Consider the following 22,442-nt stretch of genomic DNA (forward strand, 5'->3'; position numbering starts at 1 on the left):
TGTTTTAAAGAGGCCAGTAGTTTATACTGGTTTAAACATACATGGGAGAGATTACATTACAGGACATGCACTTCAATATGAGTCCAGTTCTTGGCCATTTTATACTAGACAGCAAAATGCATATAACACAATTTTCACTGCACAATGAATGAAAATATCATGTATTTTTACCTTGAAGGACATGAGAAGAATAATTTGCATTTAACACCAGAACTGTGTCAGCCAAAAGAATAAAGCTTCATGCTACATGATTTCTTCACAGTGCCATTTGTGTAAGAGAACATTATGGATTGACAAGTCTTAAAACAGAAAACTCTATTATCAATTATAGCTCATTCTTCCAAGCTATGTAAACACTCCTCTCATATCTATAATTCATTACTGAGCATGGAAAGAAATGCATTTGAAGAAAGATTTTTCCATACTGTCTCTGTAAAAAAGCAGTGTGGAAAGCATCAAGAATGGATCCTTACTCTGAACTAAACACACTTTCAGTTTCTTTGATTCAGCAAGTGCATAGCTCTGTAAGAAGAGCACCTGTGTTAAACATGATTAAGACCCTGGAAAGCAGAATAGATAGAAGACAACATCGGATGAGGTGGTCAGAAGCACACAGGAAAGAAACTTCCCCACCACACACCCACACTAACGAGACTGGAAAACTCTGGAGGAAGAAAACCAGGCAACATGCTGATAAATGCAGATAACAAAAGCACAATTTGAACTTCTCGTGATGAGCTATTCCTGAGTGCAGAGGTGGAAAAGACTAAATGGAAAAAGACTAGATAATATATTTGATGATGCAATGAAAACATTTGTTCAGGAATGCATCAGTAGCCAGACAATAAATCAAGATGCTTGATCACACAAAGTTATTTAAAGTAAATCTGAAAACATGAAAGTAGAGCATACAAAACTGGTAATATGCTCTTATTTGAAATACTGGCCTACATTTGTTGCAAACAGAAGAAATATGTACATGGCAGAAAAATGTTTAAGAAGCAGTTGAAGACAAGGATTGTGAAAAATAACTTCTAACCTGGATATTGGACTAATTTTTTAAAAACAGAGGAAATAAAGAGTTCCTTGTCTTAGAAGCTCATGGAATTAAGTGGTTGGGAAGGTAGAATGGACTTTTTCTTTAACAGAGTAATAAAAAATAAAATGTTTGAATGCACCAAGATAGAAATCTTAGACAGTTAACAGTATACTGCTTCCCACACTGTAAGTTACCATAAAATATCATGAGGACAACAAGAAGCTATTGTAGATAAACTCTGTAATACCTGTCTTACATAGTTACTTCTGTGGTAGAACAAGAAGAGCAAAGAAGAAAACTTAGTGCTATAAACTAGCACTTCACTGACATGCTCTACAAAAAAATTCTCTTAAAAGCAACTCCTTGCTTTTATATAGGTGTATACAGCTTCATCCAGCTACTCTGAAGTTATATACCAGAAGACATTAAACAGCCACAGTATGGTCTGTTTCCACACTAGACTCTCACACTAATCTAAACCAGCCTTGGAAATGTTCAATTTTGGTGGATAACTTCTTACTTAAAGTATATGCATTGTAATATACATCTCTTATGATAAATATAGTACAGATACCTTTGTGATTTCCCTGTATCCATATACATAAACATATTGTTCTACCAGAATCCTATTTAGTAGACACTTACATAAACTGTCATTTTGGTAAGAACATGAAATAATACACTTAAAAACTATTGTCCTCAACAAATCAGAGCTACAACTACAACTTGCCATTTGAAACGGGTTCAAACATTCTGCCAGAATTCTCTTGGCCATACAGCTCCAGAGTACAGAGAAACAAGGTAAAAACTGACAAAGACAGAAAGAAGCAAAACCTCCTCGGGACAGTTATTAATTTAAATTGTCAGTTCAAGCCTTCTCCTTAATAGAAAGGGCACTCTTCCAACTCTAGTTTTTAGGTAATTTAATTGCAAGCATCAGCAGACAGGCATGCATTCCAACTTTAAAATATAAATGCTGATGTATTCTTTATGTGGGATTTAGGTTGCCAGCCTTATTAGACAAGCCTTAGTCATGCAAAACAACTTGGATAAGACATTACTTCCCTGCCCACTCTGACTCACTAGTAAAAACCACACTGAAAAGCTTTCTTTTTGGATATCAGCAACAAAGAAAGGTATGTGAAAACAATGGGAGAAAGCCTTACCACAGAGAAGTCAAAGATGATTGATAATAGTCTTGTAAACTTTCATGGTACCATACTTGCAGAGTAAAATCCATTTCTTATCAAAAAGGTCACATCAATTTCAGCAGCTGCCAAAAAAGGGGTAAAGAAAAGGTACAGCCCATCTGTTCCAAAAAGCCTCCTCTAAGTCATTTTAAGTTCTAAATTATCTTCTGTGCCTTTTCAAGCACCACAAAAGCTCAGCTGCCAACCTTCTATCTTTTTACCATTCCTACAGTGAAACTACTTTATAGACACAAAATTGCTGAAGACAAACAATTAGGGCAGTGAGAAGGAAAATACAACACTGAAAATAGACACTATATAAGAGTTTAAAAAACTACTTTAAGGCTGATATTTTCACAGTATTACACAGAGTAGTTGTAGAAAACTACAGAAGTCAGGTTACTCTACAGCGAAAAATTTAAGTGCCTCATAGAGGCAAATAAGCAGAACCTGAATTAAACACAGTTGTATACTCATAGCTAAATCCCTCTCCTAGGAGTTCATGCAGCAAATAAAGCAGAAAAGAGTTGAGATAATCAAGAATATGGAACAGGAATTTTATCTTCTGCATTCAAAGAAAACACTCCTCTACATTACTTACAGGATTTTGGAAACAATAATAATAAAGACATTATCCTGCAGCCTTAAATACCACAAAGCACACATTAATTATTCTATTATAAGGACCTGACGCACTTTAAAATATATATATACACACACACGTAGGTTAGCCACAGAAAAGTTACCTTGTTCTCTCAGCACCAGTTTCCTTAGAAACAACTTCACATAGTCATCCTACACAAAACCTAAAACATTCTCTTGTCAGGATCCTGGTGATAACCTAACCCATCCTACGCCAGACAATACAGGTTTGTCCTCCCTTTGCATCAGTTCATATGCAGTAACTCTTCCTATGCTAGTTTGTCTGCATCAACCTCTTTACTTACAAAAACATTTCCATGCAAATTACTTTCCGTGTAACCCTACCCCTCCCAAACAACTTCTCCTTCATGGTTTTGGTTCATGAAGTAAATTAAATCTAGATAAGTAAAGATGCAAAATGCATAGTAAAAGGAGCCTCAAAAAAAAGCCTCAGCAAACACACACTTGCAAAATCACAGATAAGGTGGTCTTTTTAAGGCACTCAGTGCTAACTACTAAAAATGAACAGACATAGGCTAAGAGAAATCTCGAAACAGAATTTCTGTGGGAACAAAACCACAACAAAATTCAAACCCAAAACAAAACAAATCAACAAAAAGACACACTACCAAAACCTCCCCAGTATGCGCTTTGGAATAAGACTGCAAACATGCTAAGATCACTATCTGGTCTGTAAAGGAAAGAAATTCATGCAGAAATGTTCTAGAAATACCAGCTGAATATTTTAAGCAGCTTCCCACTTTTGAGATGTAAAATCATCACTTGAGAAAAATAGATGTCTGTTATATTATAAAAATATCCATTAAAAAGTTGAAGTCAATTCCAGACCATATCTAAATTCCAATACCAGTATATATTTCTCATTGCAGTATTCCCCACCAACTGTAATTTCCACAAAATGGAATTTAGGTTTCATATTCATTATTTAATTTACCTAACCTCCTTTTTTCTACCCTATTCTCAAAGAGATCTAACCCAGAGGCTCCTCTGCTGAAAGTAATGAAATCCCTTATTCTAATCTTTCCAACTTGCAGATGGTAAAGCCTCCACCTCCAGGAAGAGGAGTGTAAATAGATTAAGCTGAAGTGACAAATTTCCCCCCATCCATACACTTACTTACACATTCACAAATTCTTAAATGAGTGTAATCTCCAAATTTATCTGAATTTACATCAGTTATAGCTAAAATTATGTCATCTTGCTGACTTTTAAAAAATGATGCAGTAAGAATACAAAGTTCCAAATAAACTTTCAAAATGGCAGAGTTAAAATAAAGATCCATAAGAATTAGGACATTGTTTTATTGCACGATGCCATAAATTTCATATCTGACTCAGATGCTTCATTCACATTAAAGATGCATGGTTTCCAAGGATAAAATTAATTCTGATAAATATGCTGGTCTTACCTATCCATTACAAGTTTCCCGACTTTAAAAAGCAAACTTTACAAATGTAGTCAAATGAAACATCACTGATCACACCACTACTCATCAAGATGACACAATTTCAGAACAGCCCAGATCTCTTCTGCTTGACCTAATGGAATATATGAGCAAGTGGAACACTACACATTTACAGGAAGGACTTCAGTCACATACAGAGGCTGTTCACTATTCAGAGGTAAAGCACAGTAGCATCAAGAATTCTGAAATCTAAGATCTGCTTCAACATTCACAGTTAAAACTGTAGCTGCCTTTATTACTTCCAAGTGTCACTGCATAGGAAGCAACTTGTCTTCTCCCACGTCATGGACCACAGCATGATTTCAGTGCCAGTCATTTTCAGTCTCACACTAGTTTTCTGAAAGTTAGAGAGGGGTTTTAAGAACTGCAAAGAACAATCTCACCAAACAGAGAAAACCACTGTTAATTTTATATTGAGATTAGACAGACTGTACAAGTCAGAATTTCCACATATAAGAAATAAAACATGTACCTGACCATGTTAATTCTATATAATGCAATCCATTAAGAGCTATGTGAACATCAATGATTAAGATATTTGACCGAACTGATTAAGGTGATTGTACTACAAAAATTGATGCTTATGACCAGCCCTACTATTAACTTCACTAGGATTCCTCCAGAGCAGGAAATTACACAGCCTTTGTTGGACTCTCCTTCACAGAAAACAGGCAAAGAAACTGTGTCTGTACAGAAAGTGTAACACTTTTTCATCACCTTATTAGAAGCTCTCATAAAGCTCTGAAACTCAGCTTACTATAATTGGCACTCTGTGGCCTATTACTTGGAAGCATAAACTGCTTCTCAGTGAAATAACTGTGTGAGAATTAAAACAGTCGTAAATGTAAATTAGTGCAACAACTACACCAGGTACCCCCTTTGTCTTGGTATGAGTTTAATAATTAATCTTCACTGCTGAATAGTTAAACACAATGCATATTGTTTACAGTCATTATTCTTCTACTTTTAAACCAACATTACAACAGAATGCAAACCAACCAGTCATAAGAAAGGACTAATGAATATTTTACTGTGAAATCATTCATTTTTCATGTATTTTTAAATTGGACACTAAATTACTAACATATGTGGGGGTATTACTTGGGGAGGGTGTTTGAATGGTTTTTGTGGATTTTTTAATCTGAAATTTAAACAATTTTTTTCTAGAGCAAAACTTCATATATAATATCTTTAGGAGCACGACAAACACTGAAGAAACAACTTAAATCAACCCAATCTTTCATGCACTGTATTAGGCAAGATTGTCCACAATATTTTTCACTTATCTAAGCTATAGACCAGTATAAAAAATAGTGTAAAACCACAACAAAACAAAACAGACAAAAAGAAAACAGTCTTCCACAGGTGCTTGATGACTCCAGTTGGAATACACAGCTTTTTTTCCTCCTCCCCCAAACACTGCAGAAACAAGAGCAGGATCTTAAATGCACACTACAATGTTCATACATATTTTCTATTTATAACCTGAACAAAATTACAAGTTTTCATCAAATACTGTCCCAATGTATATTCAGAAAATTTGAGTCTTTCAAGATTATGAAAAATTACTGATTTGACAGGCAGCACTGAAAATCCATGCAGCAAGCTTTACAGCTAAGCTTCCCCAAGTTTTTTTGCATAGACAGGGGAGTGGAATTTATGTAGAGATGGTTAATTTTACAGTGTTTTAGGTTTTCAAACATATTTTCTTGCACTCCAAAAAACCTCACTGAGGACTCAATGTTCTAATCTTCAGGCACTTTTACATAACCTCATCCATACACAGAGACACTCTGGGTTTTTGTTTGTAATACTGAACAGTTTTCCTGCTAATAAAATAAAAAAAAGAAAAAAAGAAAAAATCTCAAAAAACAAACCACCTTCAAAAGCAGTTGGTAAAACAGAGCTTTTCCTTTCCTCAAGTTTCTGGAATAAATTTACCCTAGGTAGAAGATCAGAGATGGCCTTATATGCAAACTTGCTAGGCGTTATACTACCCCTACTTTTTGCAACATTAATCATCTTTGAGCAATTATTACATCTACTTCAAATGAAATTCACCCACATGAACTATACTAAACATAAACAGTTTCTCTAATCTTTTACAGGTACTGCCCATCTGGGCAACAGTTGTGACCCTCTACTTTTTTATTAGTTATACTGGCATAGAACAAATTCAGTTCATTCTCTTCAAACACAATCACAAATTTTTAATCAAAGTCTGAGTTTAATTAAAAGTCTGTTCTGTTTCCCTATGCAATTGTGCTGACAGGGATCAGCAGCACTTACCAAAGTTCAAGCAGCAGGCACCTGAAATTGCTAGATTACACATTTTTGGTGTAAGTAATACACTCATCTTTCATAGAGCACGCTCCACAAAACAGTCTTTCAAGGGCAACTTAGACAGAAGGTTTAGAAATACTGAGGTCATTGAAATGCACAGTGGACCTGCAGAGAGAACATGGAGTAACTTCTCAAAAAGTAGGGCTGATCCGGTATAAAGGAAAAAAAAACCTGAAGAAAACCCCACACCACCAGGACAACAAAAACTGCCAAGAACAAGCCAAAACCAACATGCACAGTCCACATGTGACTCCTTCAGCACATGAAAAAACTGTTCTGAACCAAATACACACCCAGATCTAACGCCCCTGTACTTGCAATTATGTTCAGATTTGCAAGTTAAGATGATTACACCATAATTATTTCTTATCAGTGAGCAGCAAGGGTTTCATACTTGGAGGGAAAATCCTCATGGTTTTTGCCTTATCTGCCAGCTATCCAACTGGCACTTTGAGAAGATTTTCATAACATATTTTAACAATTTTATTCCCTAATCAGTTCTGTCTATCTGTTTTGTTTAAATTATTAAAACCAAGAAAATGGCAACTTAAACATTCCCCTGCAATGAAAAAAGGAAATGCTAATAAAAACCCATTCCATTTTCCATAGAGGTGACACATACGCATTAACATGCAGAATTTACTCATAGCAACCTTACATATATCAGAAAACTCTAAAGTCTGCGTTCAGAAAGACAAAGAGACAATTTCAGTCTATCCAAAGTCAGGACACATTACTAAAGCAGAATGCCCCAGCAGTTCATAGAAATAGCAATAAAATTACTATTACTAGAATTTTATATTGAGATTAAACAGAAAGCCAAGAAAAGCCTGCATCCTTTCCCTGTAGGAGAGACATTTTGTCATTCCCACTGGAATATTAATTTGAAATACATCAAAACTTGATAGAGCTGACAACAGACAACACAGTGATTAAGGTTTCCTAATTAGCATGATAATGTCCATTTAAGATTTGCTCCCTCCTCTCTCTCACAAGACCAAAAATTTATTATCAAAATAAGCCATCAAATACAGTAGTTGGCAATCATGGGAGTATCATCAGCAGAGAAGGGCAATGGACCATCACACCCATACACATCTCCACCAGCCAAGTGTGACAAAGTTCCTGCAAAATGTTTCAGTCAAATGACAAGAAACTGTGCTGAAGCAGCTCTTTCCTATAAATTGACAAAAAAAAGCACAGCAGTCCACTTCCCCACTGACCAGCAAATCTTAAAGCTTTCTGTATTTATTAGAAAAAATTAATATCTACAGGCACTCTACTTCAATTTCTTTGAGCTTCCTTCTACTTTTCATATGTTGAACTACCTAGTTTTCTGTCTTTAGCACAGACCAGAACCTGCAAGTCAAAGAAGAAGGGCACAGAGGAAATAACTGAACTAACCTTTGAACATTTAGTAAATTTTAAGTTGCCAAATAAAGGGGGGGGGGGAGTGGAGGGGTGGCACAAAACACAATCAGCACAATACTCAGTTACACAATTTTAGCAGCATCAATGCCAATTAGCATTGGCTGCTGACCCCTAATTTGATCTGGAATGCATCCACGATCTTAACCTGATTAAGACTTTGCGCACAGCAAATGTGAAATCCTACTGTTGCACATTTATTTTTCTGCCTTAGCATCGTATGTTTTACTCAATTTAAACACTGAAGTAACTAGGGGAAAAAATTACAAAGTTAACATATAAGCATTATCATGGAATTTACTAGAGCATCTTCAACTATTTTCCTAAAAATGTCAGAGTTTAATTTTGGGGTAATTTGGCACGTTAAAAACTAGATATATAGGGCTAACATTTTAATTTAAATGAAGAAGCAAAATTAGTGCAGTAGTTTTAGTTATGCCATGTAAACTGCAACATTAACTGTGAAAAACCATATTAAACCTTCAGCTAACTGAAGGGATTTAATCTACCGAGAGGAAAAAGCAAAGCATGTAGGCTCTCTCGCAGAGTTTCATGCCACGATTCCTGGGACACAAGGTATGTGGAACACAGCGACCATGTGAATGATTTAAACACCCAGATGCCCCAGTAACATTTTTCTATGAGGAAACAAATGCAAAGTCACAAATTGCAACAAATGCATTTTTCTGAGGAAATAAATGCAACAAAGTCACAGATTGCAATATCCAACGCAGTTTCATTTCTGCACCCACAAGGAATAACTGCAGGAGTATTTCACCACAGATGCAGATAATGTGCATATTCGGAAGGTAGCAATTGTTTTTACATGACCATGCATAGTCCAAGTCCACTCAACACCTGCACAAGCAAAAGAGCATCTCAGTTATTTCTGCAATTGGTCCTTTGGAGACACAAAGACAACAAGCCATGCCTAAACTGTTTTAAAATTTTTATTTGCTGTCTCAACTTCTAAGACAACTTGTAGAGAGAAGAAAGAAAATCTTGTTCTCTCCTTCTCCCCAAACAAACAAAAAGCAAGCTAGAAGTTTTCTTATTCAACAGATAAACAGAGGTTTCTCAAACTCATGTGGTGTTTACACTAACAGGGGTGAAGGCAAAGCTGAAGACTCAGAACACATGAAACAAGTCTTGGCAGACACACAGAGCTAAGCAAAGGCAGTAGCCTGTTCAATGGAGAACCATGCAATGCATGTGACACCTGTGATTTTAAGGAAAGGTTGCTGTCACAGGATGTCCATGAAAATAAACAGTGCAGATATGCAGTTTATGAATGCTTAGCAGAAATCCATTTAGTATTTTAGTTATTTGTTTTCCATTTGCATTCAACTTAACCTCCAGTCCAAGACTCCTATCTCTGTTTGTATGTCCATAGCTAACACAGAACTGTTTCAGAGATTTTCATGAAGTTCTTGCCACTCTGACAAGGCAAGATTTGCACTGCAATTCGCTGCAGTCCATTAACATAAGGGAAGCTCTCAGAATGGCTCATATGAAGTCTAACAAAATTATCATCTCTCTTCCCAAGAAATTGCCACAAATACGGTTTAGTAACTTCCAGAAGCTTAAGGATGCTACTATTTGAAATTATTGCACAGATGCAACACTGGAGACCATCAAGCATGCTGGTTTGTCAATTACATAACTACCAAATACAACAAATACATAATTAACAATCTAGAAGCAGTTTTGGAAGCTCAGCAATTTTGGCTAAGGTCTGCTCTAAGCTAAGAACAAGAAACAAGCACGTTAAAAAACCTCAAACCCACAGGCATAAGAATCTAGTCATTTTTCCACTTCACATTTAAACCCCCTTGCTCTCCCCTCTGTGTCCATATTTAGCTTACATCTCTATGCTCTTTTGGCTCAACAAAACATCTTTAAAAAAAAAAAAAAAAGGAATGGAAAGTTCTCCACTGTTACACAAAGAAATATGAGCTTGTGCTGGGATAAATCCTTTGTCAGCATGCCTTACATTTCTATGTAAAAGGGCACATTACTATCATTTAAACTCAATCACTTCTTGTGTAAGATGACTACAGTAAATGGACTTTAACCAATCATCTGTCCACCCCACTGCTGCAGATACTAAAGACCAGTACAACATCCATTCTATGCAGGGAGCTTTTTTTAATTACTATTTTTAACTGGATGTGTTTCCAACCCTAAAGCATGAGGAAGCACAGTGATACACTGAAGCATCAAGTAGCCTTTCAAAAAAACTATACCTCTAACCCAGAGTAATAAACAGGCATCAGAACTCAAAGTTGAGCATTTAGATTTTGCCCTGCTCTGATGGCATGTACCAGGGTGCCTGATAAATTGCTCACTCCACCCTGTCTATAACTAAGTTTACATAAAAGCCTCCTGCTTTCTGAAGCATATCTTGTCTAAAGGTGATTGACCCTCATGTTCAGCCATCACAGTGCTAAATGGGATGGTGGAATCACCACTGGAGCTTGCACATGGGGCACATCAGTCTTAAGATACCAAACCTCCACAAAGCACCTGTTTAAAAAAATTAATTCTAATTCTAGCTGATTTTTCACATGCAGGAAATACAATATTCAGATTTACAGATACAAGCTAACTTAAGCTATTTCTACAACAAAATCTGTTGTGCTTATGCCCATGTGTTTCCACAATCTTGTTCTTAGGATATTTCAGAAAGTTACTTGAGTAAGTACTATAGACTTCTTCATAACCTTTTCTAAATCAACTTTTCTACCTTGTGGCCCTATTCCAAACCAGAACAGAAGCAGGCATGCAGAGGGGCTGCTCTCCAGCCTCTCCTTAAGCTCAACATATCCTTAAATCTAAAGGAAACAGAAAAGACAAAGCAGAAAATAAGAGGAGATGTAAAGAAGAAACAGACACCAGAAGTCTCAGAAAAAAACAAACTATTTGAATAAAAAGAAAATAAATTAAGACAGGAAGGAAAAAAACACAAGCAAATTTTACACATATTTCAGCTCATTATGTTTCAATCCAATATCTTCTCAGCTGAATGGCCATGAAAAATAAGATTATTCTTTTAAATTCTCTGTCTTTCCAGACAGATGTCAAATAATTCCACCAGTTCATATATGGGTCAAGGCAAGGCAGAAGAGGGGAGGAAGACCCTAAATAAAATTACAATTTAAAATTTATAAACTACTAAATATAGGGAATGGAAGCAGAAAAATATTCCAGACTTATCAATTTTGCCCTGTATGAATCAGCAAACTGCAGTCATGCAGTCTGCACAAATGTCCATGTCACACATTTCAGTTAAGCAGAATTCAGAGGAACAGCAACGTGGAACTATTTAAAGAACTCACAAACCATACACGATGCAGACACCATTAAAGGAGATCTAACCATTTCAGTTTTCTGAAGAATCACAGTAATTACAATAAAAACACAGTAAGATTAGCTTGAGTATGGAGTTTACACACAAAAACACACACTCTGCACTTTTGGAATGCTACCCAAGTGCTTGTGTAATGATACAATATAAAATGAGAAGTCATGAACTACTTTGTCCTGTAGAAAAAAAAGCCCCACAGAATATACAGATAAAAGAATTCCTGGAAGAGTGTTTTAAGATATTCAAACTGCACCAACCATCTCCATCAGGCCCTGTGCAGAACAACGTTACACAGCCAGGGAATTTGGTGTTTTTCAATGTTAAATGATAGCAATGATAACCACTATTGAGAGATAAATAAATAAATAGTTTACCGCTTTGCAGCAGTTATACACCAAACATTTCTCTCCCCAAGCGGGATCTCTTTCCAAATGCCACTGGCTCTCTATTTTCAGGCAAACTTAATAAGTTTGACCATAAAATCCATATTTCTCTACAGAATCACACCAAGAGGTCAAGGCAGCAGATCTGACACAGGCAGTGGGCAGCAGAGGCAAGCTGGACTGCCTGCACAACAGAAAACAATCAAAGAAGACTGAAAAAGTGACTAGCCAATGGTATTTTTGTCTTTCACTAATCATCTGAATTGATTAATAATAAAACATCCATTGAACCCGGTGCCCAAATTAATTATATTTGATAGAAAAATGTAACACTAACAGAAGAAAGAAAAATTGCTGTATGGCCATTCACCATACAATAAAAAGTTTTTACTATTATGGATAAACAGCAGCATGGACTGAAACAGTTTGAAAGCTATATACTATTTTACCCAGTCCCTGATCTTGGTTTTTATGTTCTCTTCCTTGTAGCACAGCTGGCAGTAGAGAATTTTGTTTTACAGTTGGGTTTTTCTAAATACCTGTATTTTACTTCATCAGAAGTGCCCTTCTACCTCTTGAGCTTTTATTTGAAGCTTAAAAACTAGGCAGAATTCTATACAAAAAAGGAGATCCATTGAGTCACTCCATAAATCTGTCCTATGACTAAATGAAAAAAAAAGACACTTGAATTATTTGTCTTGCTATTAGAAGCAGGAATTATCCAAACAAAGGTGCAGGGAGAAAAATTCAACCAGCTTGCCATTTCATCTACAGGGAGTTGTACAAGCATAAACTTAAACTACTTTCTTACTCAAAAAAAAACCTGTAGAAAACAGCATTAAATAAGTCAAGAGTTCCTTCTCACACTTGCTCTGTTTGGAAATGAAAATAACTGAGTGAAGTAGCAGTCAAACTATACTACCTGTGACTGCCCCTGCTCAGATCAGTTTTGCCTGGAAGGGATTTCTTTAGTGATTATTATACAGCACAGATGTCCTCCAAGAAGACCCAGCTGGGGAAGCCTCCACCTTCACTTGATACTTGCTCGTATCTTAACACAAGGAAACAAGCATCAAGAAAAATAATGGAATCAAAAATTCTTTTCCAGCCCAGACAAGTCTTTGAGGGAACACATCACCCAGATCTTTAAAGATTCTCAACTCATATTAAACTGCTTGGTAAAAAACAAACAGGTCTTCCTCTCCTCATACAGAAAACAGGGAGTATCACATGAAGTTCTCAGGTAACAGCTCAAAACAGAACAGAGGAATGACTTACTGACACCCCACATGAAGTGCAGCTCTTATTGACAGAAAACACAGTAGCTGCAAAAACCATACAAGGGCCCTAAAGTTCTTATATGTTAGGTATATCCATGAAACAAAACTCCACATAACACATCATCCCCTCTGAGACTGGGAGAGCTGACCTAAGGGGTAACCCTATATTCTAGACAAGAGTGTAAGAGTAAAGCACCTGCTGTCAAATGAGCACCTGCTGAGCTGTGGCAGAGGAGCAGACCTCAGAACAATGATCCTGTCACATCCCAGGGTCTCAGAGCCTTTGGCTTCAGCAGAGAATAACAGATCAGACCAGTGTGGCTGCTCCTGGGAAGAATGGTCTTTATGTTGCACAAAAAGAACACCCCAAACAAAAACCAACCCACCAGCAAACAAACATCATAAACAGAAAGAAACTAAGACTACTGCTCCAGCCCATCACTGCTCTAAAATAGAGGTGAAACAGTGACTGTGATACTGTCCATAAAATATTTAGCTCTGTAGTGACGCCTGAGAAGATAATTTCCTTCCCCACCATTCATTGAGTGCTTTTTTTAAAAGCATTCAAAGAAACCAAGGTGAACTTGAATAAAGAAAGATCTTTTCCATCCTTATTGTAATTAAGGCAGCATTAACCATTTTATTCAAATGACAAGAGGCTTCCAATGACATAACTGACTACTAATATAACACTACAGGAAGTAGCATGCAATTTCAGGGGGGAAAGGATGCAATATTTAACTAGTTCAAATATGTATTCTGATATTAAATGAGAAAAAACCAAAAGAACAACCCCACAACCCTTTCTTGTCATCTCAAAACTGCAAAGAGTTCAAGCCACTGTCAGTCACTCAGCTCTCTACACCAGAAAACAATTATGAGGAGCACAGCAAACACTGTCCAGTGCTAGAGAGAATATTGGATGCACAGGCAGAGAAGAGTGGTTCCTATAATGACTCTCACAAGCTGTTAATCCAGAACACGCAGCAACACAAATTGCTGGAAACATGGACTTTTGAAAGCCATCCAAGAAGCCCTGCAGCTTTCCTCTAGCTCCACAACACAAGCAGGAATCCCAGCAAATCATGGCTGCACACAGGCTAAAATAACTTTATCCTAGAACACAGGCTGCACACAGGCTAAAATAACTTTATCCTGGAACACCAAATCTTTGCAGTAGTTATCACCACAACTAATTAATAATAATAATAAAAACTGCACAAAAAAACCCCACCAACTGCACAAATCACAAAATGTACTGATTATCTGTACATGGAGCTTCAATGACCTTTCCTTCCTAGAGGACATTCAGTTGTTTGTTGGGGTTCTTTTACACAATATAGAAACTTCTTTTATGTTATTTTCTTCTGCATATTATTGATTTCTTCAGACTGACACTGTAATTATGGTGAAGCTTCCTTCTCAAAACACACTGTAGCAACACTTCTAGGCCCCTTGAAATTATGCAGACTCACTTACCTGAGGATACAGCATCAAAGAGCTTACTATATTCCCAAAATATCACATCCCTCATATTTGCAGCCTTATTTTTAAAAGAATACAGACCATTCTGAAAGAAAAGGAAATACAGGAAGCAGAACATGGTAGAGCAGATCAACTGACTGCACAAGGTTTTTCTTACCGTAAGTTATGTACTTGGGGGGTGAGGGGGACGGCAAAAACAGCTACTGAAAACCTTGTTAAACTTTTAAACCTGTTAAACAATTGTGTTCATGCACAAGACATCACACAAAGCCAATGCTCTGGGACCAGAACTGAATGTCCCTGGTAACACACTCAGCAATACCAGCACAGCTTTGTGTGTAATATTCAAGTCAGGCTTCCAAGCACCAAGAAAACAAAACAAAATAAGCAAAAACAACCCCCCAACAAATACTAAAAAAAAAGCACCAAACTTAAATAAAACTGTGAGTTTTTATCTTTCTCTCAAAGCATAAAACCAAGGTTATCTGGCATCTGACATGTCTACGGGTCACTGAAAAAAAAATTCTGAGAAAAATATACACATTCCTCAGCACCACTGGACTTTGGACACATACACATTAACTTTCAGCCACAGTAAGAAGCAAGAAATATTTTGCAAGTCTCTGACAGAACTGCATTCTCTGTAAGTCAGGGATTTAAGCACCTCACAAATAAAGAGCCAACAATTCCAACCCCCATACATTACAGAAAAACAAATGTGTGTCTTCTCACCCTGAGAGAAGACTGCTCTGAATCTTCCAGACTTTATCTCACAGTGAAAAACATTCAATGCTGAAACCAGACTGAGGCAGTCTGGATTAAACAGATGGCACTCTATTTAGAACAGTTTCACTGTTAATAACATGATAATGGCATTCCTCCTGGAAACCTTCTCATGTGCTTCCAATATCCCCATTAAGAAACCCTGAAACCCAGAAGTCGATTTCCATCAAAATATATTGGAAAAAGGCACTACAGTCTACCCCGAAATTCCACTGGCATCATCCTGTAATGTTTACTCTCATGTTAATAAGAGTATCAAAAATTAATAGAACAATTTGTATTCTGCTAAAAAGAAACAATATTGTACTGTATACAAATGAGAAGTAATTAAAGTCTTCATAAGTCACTGACTGTAGTACTAACTGGTAGTTAACTTCTACCAGTCTCTTTCCAGATGAAGCAGACTATGTGCTCAAGTTTGACAAACACAAAAATAATTGTAATTAAGCAGATACTAAGGCAATTGACACTTCACAGTCACACAGCCACACATGCAAAACGCCGAGCTCCTGACACAAGCACTCAGTGAAACCAAGCCACCGCCTCACTCAGGAGGCAGCTGTCAAAAGAATTCCTCACTTTCTCTTACCTTTCAGTGCACTACCAGGATTTCGGGACGCCTCCCCGCTTCTCCTACGGAAACAAACACCAGTGTTCTTTTAGGACAAACCCACTGAAAGCCGAAACTCGGCTCCTGGCGCCAGCCGGGCTCGCTGCGAGCTCCGATTTCTCCCGCAGCTTCTCCCCGTGCCGAAGCGCGCCCCGAGGGCTGGCAGCGAGCGGGCACTGCCCGGGCCCGCCACCGCTCCCCGCGGGCAGGGGGAGGGCCAGGGCTTACATAACCGGGGAGGGGGCGGCTGGCCGGGCCAGGGCAGCGGGAAGGGGCGGCAGGAGAGGGAGCGGAGCCGCAGGGGCAGGAGAGGGAACGCGAGCGGCGCTGCCGGCGCGACTGCCGGGAACGCTTCGCGCCCCCGCACGCACAGACCCTGCGGCGCTTCCGTCTCTGCCCGCAGCGCGCAGCGGAGCGGCGGGCAGCCTGCGGAGGGTGGGAGATCCCGATCCCGTTCCCGTTGCCGGCCCTCACCCCGCCGCCCCCTCACCCCGCTCTCCTCCTCCTCCGCCGCCACCTCCAGACACCGCCAGCCCCGCACCTCAGCAACGCGCCCGCCCATTGGGCCACGCCCCCCGCAAGAAGCCGCGCACTGATTGGGCACCTTCCGCTCCGCTGCTCCTTCCCCCTGGCCCTCAGCCCGAGCCGGCGGCGCCGTTTCTGGTGTGGGCCTGTCCCGCTGGGCCGTGCCGGGAGCGCTGCGGGGGCAGCGGAACGGGGAGGGGGTCGGGAAGCGGCTCCACAGCCCCGGTGTCCGCACCGGGCCAGCGGGAAGAGCCGGAACAAAAGCTTCGCAGAACCTGCGTGGCTGGTTCGCGCTTCCTGTAGCGGCTGGTCCAGGGCTGGGTTCCGGTTCCGGGTGGCGGCCGTGTCCTGAGGAGGGTCGCGGAGCGGGCAGGTACCGCGGGCGGGGCTGGCACCGGCACCGGGACGCGCTGCTGCCGCCACCGGGGGGTCCGTGTGCGGGCAGGGCAGGCGGGGGCGGGAGTGGGAGCGGGGGTGGCTGTCACTGCGCGTTGTGCCCTTCCTGCCCCGCTCCGTTCGACCTCTGGGCACAGCTGTGCTGGCTCTGCTGGCAGAGAGCGCCCGGCCGGTGCTGCAGCACAGCCCGCTGGCCGCAGCGTTACCTTCTCTCTTGTAAAACGTGAATATTGGGAGGACAGAGGCCTTGGGTTTCTATCACAGGGCTGGAGCCTGGCGTCTAATTTAGGGGGAGCTTTTCGGGTAATGACAGCGTTAAGGCTGCTCTCCAGGTTTTCTCAAGCAGCGAAATCTGTCTGCTTGCCTTCACGGCCTGGAGTCATCTTCAGGAGTTACAGGCTTTGAAGCTGTGTCCTGCATTCCAGTCAATTTTCTAAAAGTTAAGGGCAGTGAATCTGTTCTTTGCTACCTGATATGTGTTAAAATGGGGAACCTTGGCTCAAGAAGGCTCAGGTGCTTTGTGAAAATGGAGCCTTAAAAGCTATTATTTTCTTCCAGTCCTTCATGAGCTCACTGAAAATGTTCCACTTCACATCTGTTTTTAAAGAGAAACTTAATATTTTTATAGTTCTCCAAGGTGTATGTAAATAGAGCATACATTTTTCAGCCTCATCAAGCAATGGGTGAGGTGCATCTCCTTGTCCATGCATCTCTCCTGACTCTGCTGAATGCCACAGTTATATCTGACTGAACTGGAGGCAGCTGAAAAGGAGCTGAGGAGCCAAGTCTTTGTTTTTCTTCAGAGCTTAGCAATCACAGCTTTCCCACACCTAAGTCAGAAATTTTTGCTTGGAAATCTTTGTGATTTTTCTGGAACGTCTGGAAGTGGGGGCTGGTGTTGCTGAAGTGCATTTATAGACATGGAAACCATTGGTTTTCTTACACTCTTCTCTGGCACAGAGGGTTGACATAGGTGCTCCATGGATGTAGCAATGGTCGTGACTTACAGCACAGTGATGCTTAAGTTTGCTTTACTGTGTGTAATCACTCAGCTCTGAAACACAGCACAAAGTCCCTTGGCTCTTTGTTTTACAGAACAAACCTCTTTGTTCTCTGTTTCTTCTTGTTGCCTCCCTGTTTTTCCTGTACAGGGGATTGTTCTTTGCAAGTCTATAAAAATAAGATGGTGCTCTCTGCCAAGTAACAAACTGACCTTTTCCCCAGGTATGGGACACGGAGGTGACCACGGCCACGGGCACGGCCATGACAAAGTGGAGCTGCCTGACTACAGGCAGTGGAAGGTGGAGGGGACTCCCCTCGAGGAGGTGCAGAGGAGGCTGGCCAAGCGCGGGCTGAGGGACCCCTGGGCTCGGTAAGTGCAAGAGCCTCAGAAATCATCATGATGTGGCATCTGGTGGCATCAACCAGACCTTGGCATTGAAGGTAACTCTTTCTTCAGTAAAAGCAGTGAAAATTATCAGAATTTCAGTAAAGTCTTGAAGGGGATTGAGCCAATCATATCAGGGTTCAAATAAAGAACAAAGCATGAGATGATTCCTTCTGAATTTTTAAAATTTCATGTAAAGTAGTATGTCAATTCTATAGGACAGTACAAGCATCATGCCAATTTTCCTTAACAAATGAGAAATTAAAGTATCATGCTACTTGCTTCAGTAGTCTGACAGGAGATTGTATTATTAATGTCTTGCACCACAAGTCTTCAAAGTCACCCTCTCCAGAGCTCACTCCCCTTTGGTATGCTGAGTTCATTTTAGCAAGGAATCTGCTTTCAACCTTTATGGCAAATGCACATTAATGTACATATTAAATACAAGATAAGTTTTGTGAAAGATGTCATATTTGGAAACTTTATATCAATTAGGCCCTATAGTGGCACCTAGAAGATACTCTTCCATGCCAGCATGCTTTCATCCCGAGTCACAAAATCCATCTGCACAGGATTATCTGTGAACATATGTATCTGCCCCCCTTGTTTTAAACCCTGGTATTTTCTCCCAAAATGAAAATTTTTATTTTATAGCTTAGTTATTTTTCCTTTTCTTAAAGACTTTTGAGTCCTTACAAGAGACAAACTATACCCATGTCCATAAATTACACTGGTTGTGCTATAAATAAATAAATATTTGTAGTCAGTTAGAGCAGTGACTAATGTTTCAATAATAACGCAGGTCAAAAACAGCAAGGCAAAACAGTGTGAAGTTTGCACATACTCTGTAGCTCAAGCTAAACACCATCTTTTCAGTCTTTCTTTTTAAAATCATCTGACTCTCATGTAGCTGTGTTGTATTGTGAAACAGAAAGTGCCTCCACACTGAGATGAGCTATGTCTGGATTGTAAGATTTGACTGTGCTGCATACTGCCTAGCACAGTGACCAGCCTTTGTAGTTAGTCCAATCCATGCAAGTGCTAGTGGGCTGTGATTTGGTACAGAGTAAAAACAGAAGAGTACAATTAAATTATTTCAGAGAGGTGATTCTGTTCCTATAATTGTGTTGTTTGCTGGCAGTACTTGTATCTCAAGTTATATGGTAAGGGTTAGAGTTCCTATCATGAACTTGACTTGTAATTCCTGATACTCAAATGACAGAACATATTGTACAGCCTCAATGTCTATCTAATTGAAATACCTTCATCATTCTTTTATATATTTATATTCTTGTTAATTTGTATCACAGTGGCTCTGCTGATCTTTTTTCCCTTTGGTTTCATTTTCCTTTCTAGTAATGAAGTGTGGAGGTACCAGGGTGGCTTTGCAAGACCTATCACCGTAACAGAAATCTTTACCAGGGGACTCAAGTGGGGAGCTGCAGCTTTCATCATAGCTCTGGGCATTGAATATTCACTGTTTCCTCCAAAGAAGAATGGAGGCCACCACTGAAGATCAAATATGACAACTTAATACTTACTAATCATAAGCTGAAACATACATAAGCCTGCTGCTCACCCTGTACTTCAGATATGGATATTAAAGTCTATCACAGGCAAACTCGTGTTTCTTTGATCTTATTATACTTTTGTGGAAGGATCAAAAAACATGGCCAGAGCAATTTAACTGGCTTTGATCTGGGGGGAAAAAACCAACCCAAGATGGCTCTTGGGTTTGCTCTACTGTCTTTTAAAGAGCAAGATAAACTATCAGACCAGCTCTTTCCAAGCCCTGCCAAGATTCTGTTAAATGAAATTGAGGAGTTTGTTGCTTTTAAGAGAAAATTTGTACCATATTTATTACAGGTTTAATAACTATTATTTCCCAGTAAGTAGTAATGAAGGACTTGTCATTTCTTAGCAGTGTTGGTTACTATTCGCTCTTATGTCTCTAAATAAAAATAAATATTAACTTAAAGCTCTCAAACCAACTCCAGACTGCCTCTAAGTGTATGAAAGTACCAAAGCTTATACTTAACCCTATTGAACAATTAGCCTGGCAGATACCATGCACCAGAATAATCTGCTGTGTAATATCCAGACATCAAAAATTACATTGCTGCCAAAAGCAGAATAAAATGTTTAACTTGCCAATAACTGTACCTTACCCTAAAATGTCTTCCACCATACTTGACTGTAATGTTAAAAAAGAGAACAATTTTTTCCTTTGCTCTGGTGTGCCTATAGATGTATTTAGTTTTACATCTAGTCTCCTTTAGCAATTTGTTTTAAATGTCCTAGTTTTACGTAAATTATCTTAACAGCTTCTGGACTGCTTTAAGAATGCCTGGACTGAAGAGTAAAGCAGAAAAGGACCTGTTGGCAGTATATGTCCTCTGCACTACCAGGAATCATAATTTTCTGAATATCTTACTGTAGATTTTGTTGTTATGCCATTAGTAACAAAGTAAGGAGGCTGTTACATAGCACAAACAACAGGACACCCATCACTAAAATGAAAAGCAAAATTAGACGAGTGAGAAATGGTAAATGCCACTAAAAAATTACATAGTATACTTCCATGGTGAAGAAATAGAAGTTTTTAAACAATCCTGTCACAAGTTGCAAGTTTACAAAAAAGTTGAAGGTCCTACCAAAACATGGCTAAAATATCTTTTTTTTTGAACATACATATTCACACGCAATCCTTCTGAGTGAGATTATAATAGAGCTTTATTTTTAGAGCCAATAAACAACATCTGCTACTGTGTGAGTGCAGATGTACAGTTCAGTGGAGTTTGTCATCTTTGTATGACATTGCTTAAGGCACTGTTCATAGTGCAAGCACTCATTTTAGTAAACTCTTGCCTAATCCTTTTCTCAAACATTCCTATCCAGTTGCATCATTCCCTGAAAAACCAAGAACCTACTGTGTAAGGTCTGTTGCACAAAACATTTCTATTGTCCCTTAGGTACTCTTACCCAGAATATGCATTTTCAATGACTGGTACTCACTGCCTGTTTTCTATCTGGTTCCAAGACAACTTTCTAGGGAGTACTGAATTTCAGATGGCTGTTCAGGAAACCAAGTAATACAGTTAATTACTACAATGTTAATAATTTGTACTAATTTGTTACTAATGTTAATAATTACATGAAGTAGAATGAGTATTTTCAAATGCTATAAACCTGCCACTTCACTGATATAGCAAATATATCAAGCATATTCAATTAGACAAGACTAGTTTTGGTAAAATTTATGCATTTGTGAATGAAGGTGGTATCATTTGGTGGTTTAATAGCCAGATGGCAGCAACTGCCCTAAATGACTGTCTTTAATTTATGATGAACATATTTTGCTAATTTTGCAGAATATGTCTCATCATTATTACACATATAATACTCATAAAGATTTTCTTTCACAGGTATAATAATACCAATCCTGCCTGGCGAGGGAATATTTCTTGTGTATTAAAATAATAGTACCAAATGTGTCTTCACTGTAACCATAGCAATGTCTGTCCTTATATGAGAACAGCCCTCTACCAGCATAGATATTTTTCAGTGCAAAAACCGGGGTCTCAAACAGCAGTGGCACCAGCAGGTGAAGAACATACGTTATTGTAATACCAGACAGGAAGCTCTTTTTGTATCATAAAGTCTGAAAAATAAAAATGATGCTCCACTTTTTGTGTGGAACAGATCCAAGGAGAAATTGTGCATATTGATTCACAGTAGGTAACTGGTTCCTTCTGAATCAGCTACATCTTAATAGCAGGGATACTGTGATAACCGTGAATGATTGATATTACGGTGAGAGTCTGACCATACAATTTCAGTGAGAATACACGTATTTTTTCAGAACACAGAGCTGCCACTTGGTACAAATTCTAGTGTGGGAGAATATTTTCTGTCTCCTTTTTCCCTGCAGTTCCAAAGACAGCGTGACTCTTCATGTATGCTATCCCAGAGTACTGCGCTTCCACTGCTCTATTTTTAGCAGCACAGAAAAATGACTCACTGTTTCATAAAGGCTTTGAAATCCACTGAGCTGGGAGTTACATGGGTCTGATTTCACCATATAGGGACGTGGCTTTT

General features: G+C 39.0%; 2 protein-coding genes across 4 annotated transcripts in view; one reads left to right on the forward strand and one right to left on the reverse strand.

Annotated features, from left to right (window-relative positions):
- Nucleotides 1-16,812, reverse strand: part of FAM126B (family with sequence similarity 126 member B) — a 50,240-nt gene extending 33,428 nt beyond the window's left edge. For 2 of the 3 annotated variants that reach the window (XM_030952043.1, XM_030952041.1), the window contains exon 1: nucleotides 16,016-16,470. The gene's annotated coding sequence lies outside the window, so the exon portion shown is untranslated. Of the gene's footprint in view, nucleotides 1-16,015; nucleotides 16,471-16,640 lie in introns of those variants that run through there. The other variant, XM_030952042.1, reaches the window with a different exon arrangement.
- On the forward strand, nucleotides 16,641-19,965 carry NDUFB3 (NADH:ubiquinone oxidoreductase subunit B3). The gene is made up of 3 exons (XM_030952044.1): nucleotides 16,641-16,934; nucleotides 18,182-18,329; nucleotides 19,701-19,965. Exons 2-3 carry the CDS (start codon nucleotides 18,184-18,186, stop codon nucleotides 19,855-19,857), a joined length of 303 nt encoding a protein of 100 aa, XP_030807904.1. The 5' UTR covers nucleotides 16,641-16,934; nucleotides 18,182-18,183; the 3' UTR covers nucleotides 19,858-19,965.
- Nucleotides 19,966-22,442: the final 2,477 nt, after the last annotated feature.

This window comes from Camarhynchus parvulus, chromosome 7, assembly GCF_901933205.1.
Source record: "Camarhynchus parvulus chromosome 7, STF_HiC, whole genome shotgun sequence".
NCBI lineage: Eukaryota > Metazoa > Chordata > Aves > Passeriformes > Thraupidae > Camarhynchus > Camarhynchus parvulus.

Coding starts and splice junctions, on each gene's coding strand:
- NDUFB3 (XM_030952044.1), top strand. CDS start 18,184: ATGGGACACGGAGGTGACCACGGCCACGGGCACGGCCATGACAAAGTG. Junction 18,330..19,700: donor CTGAGGGACCCCTGGGCTCG/GTAAGTGCAAGA, acceptor TTTCCTTTCTAG/TAATGAAGTGTGGAGGTACC.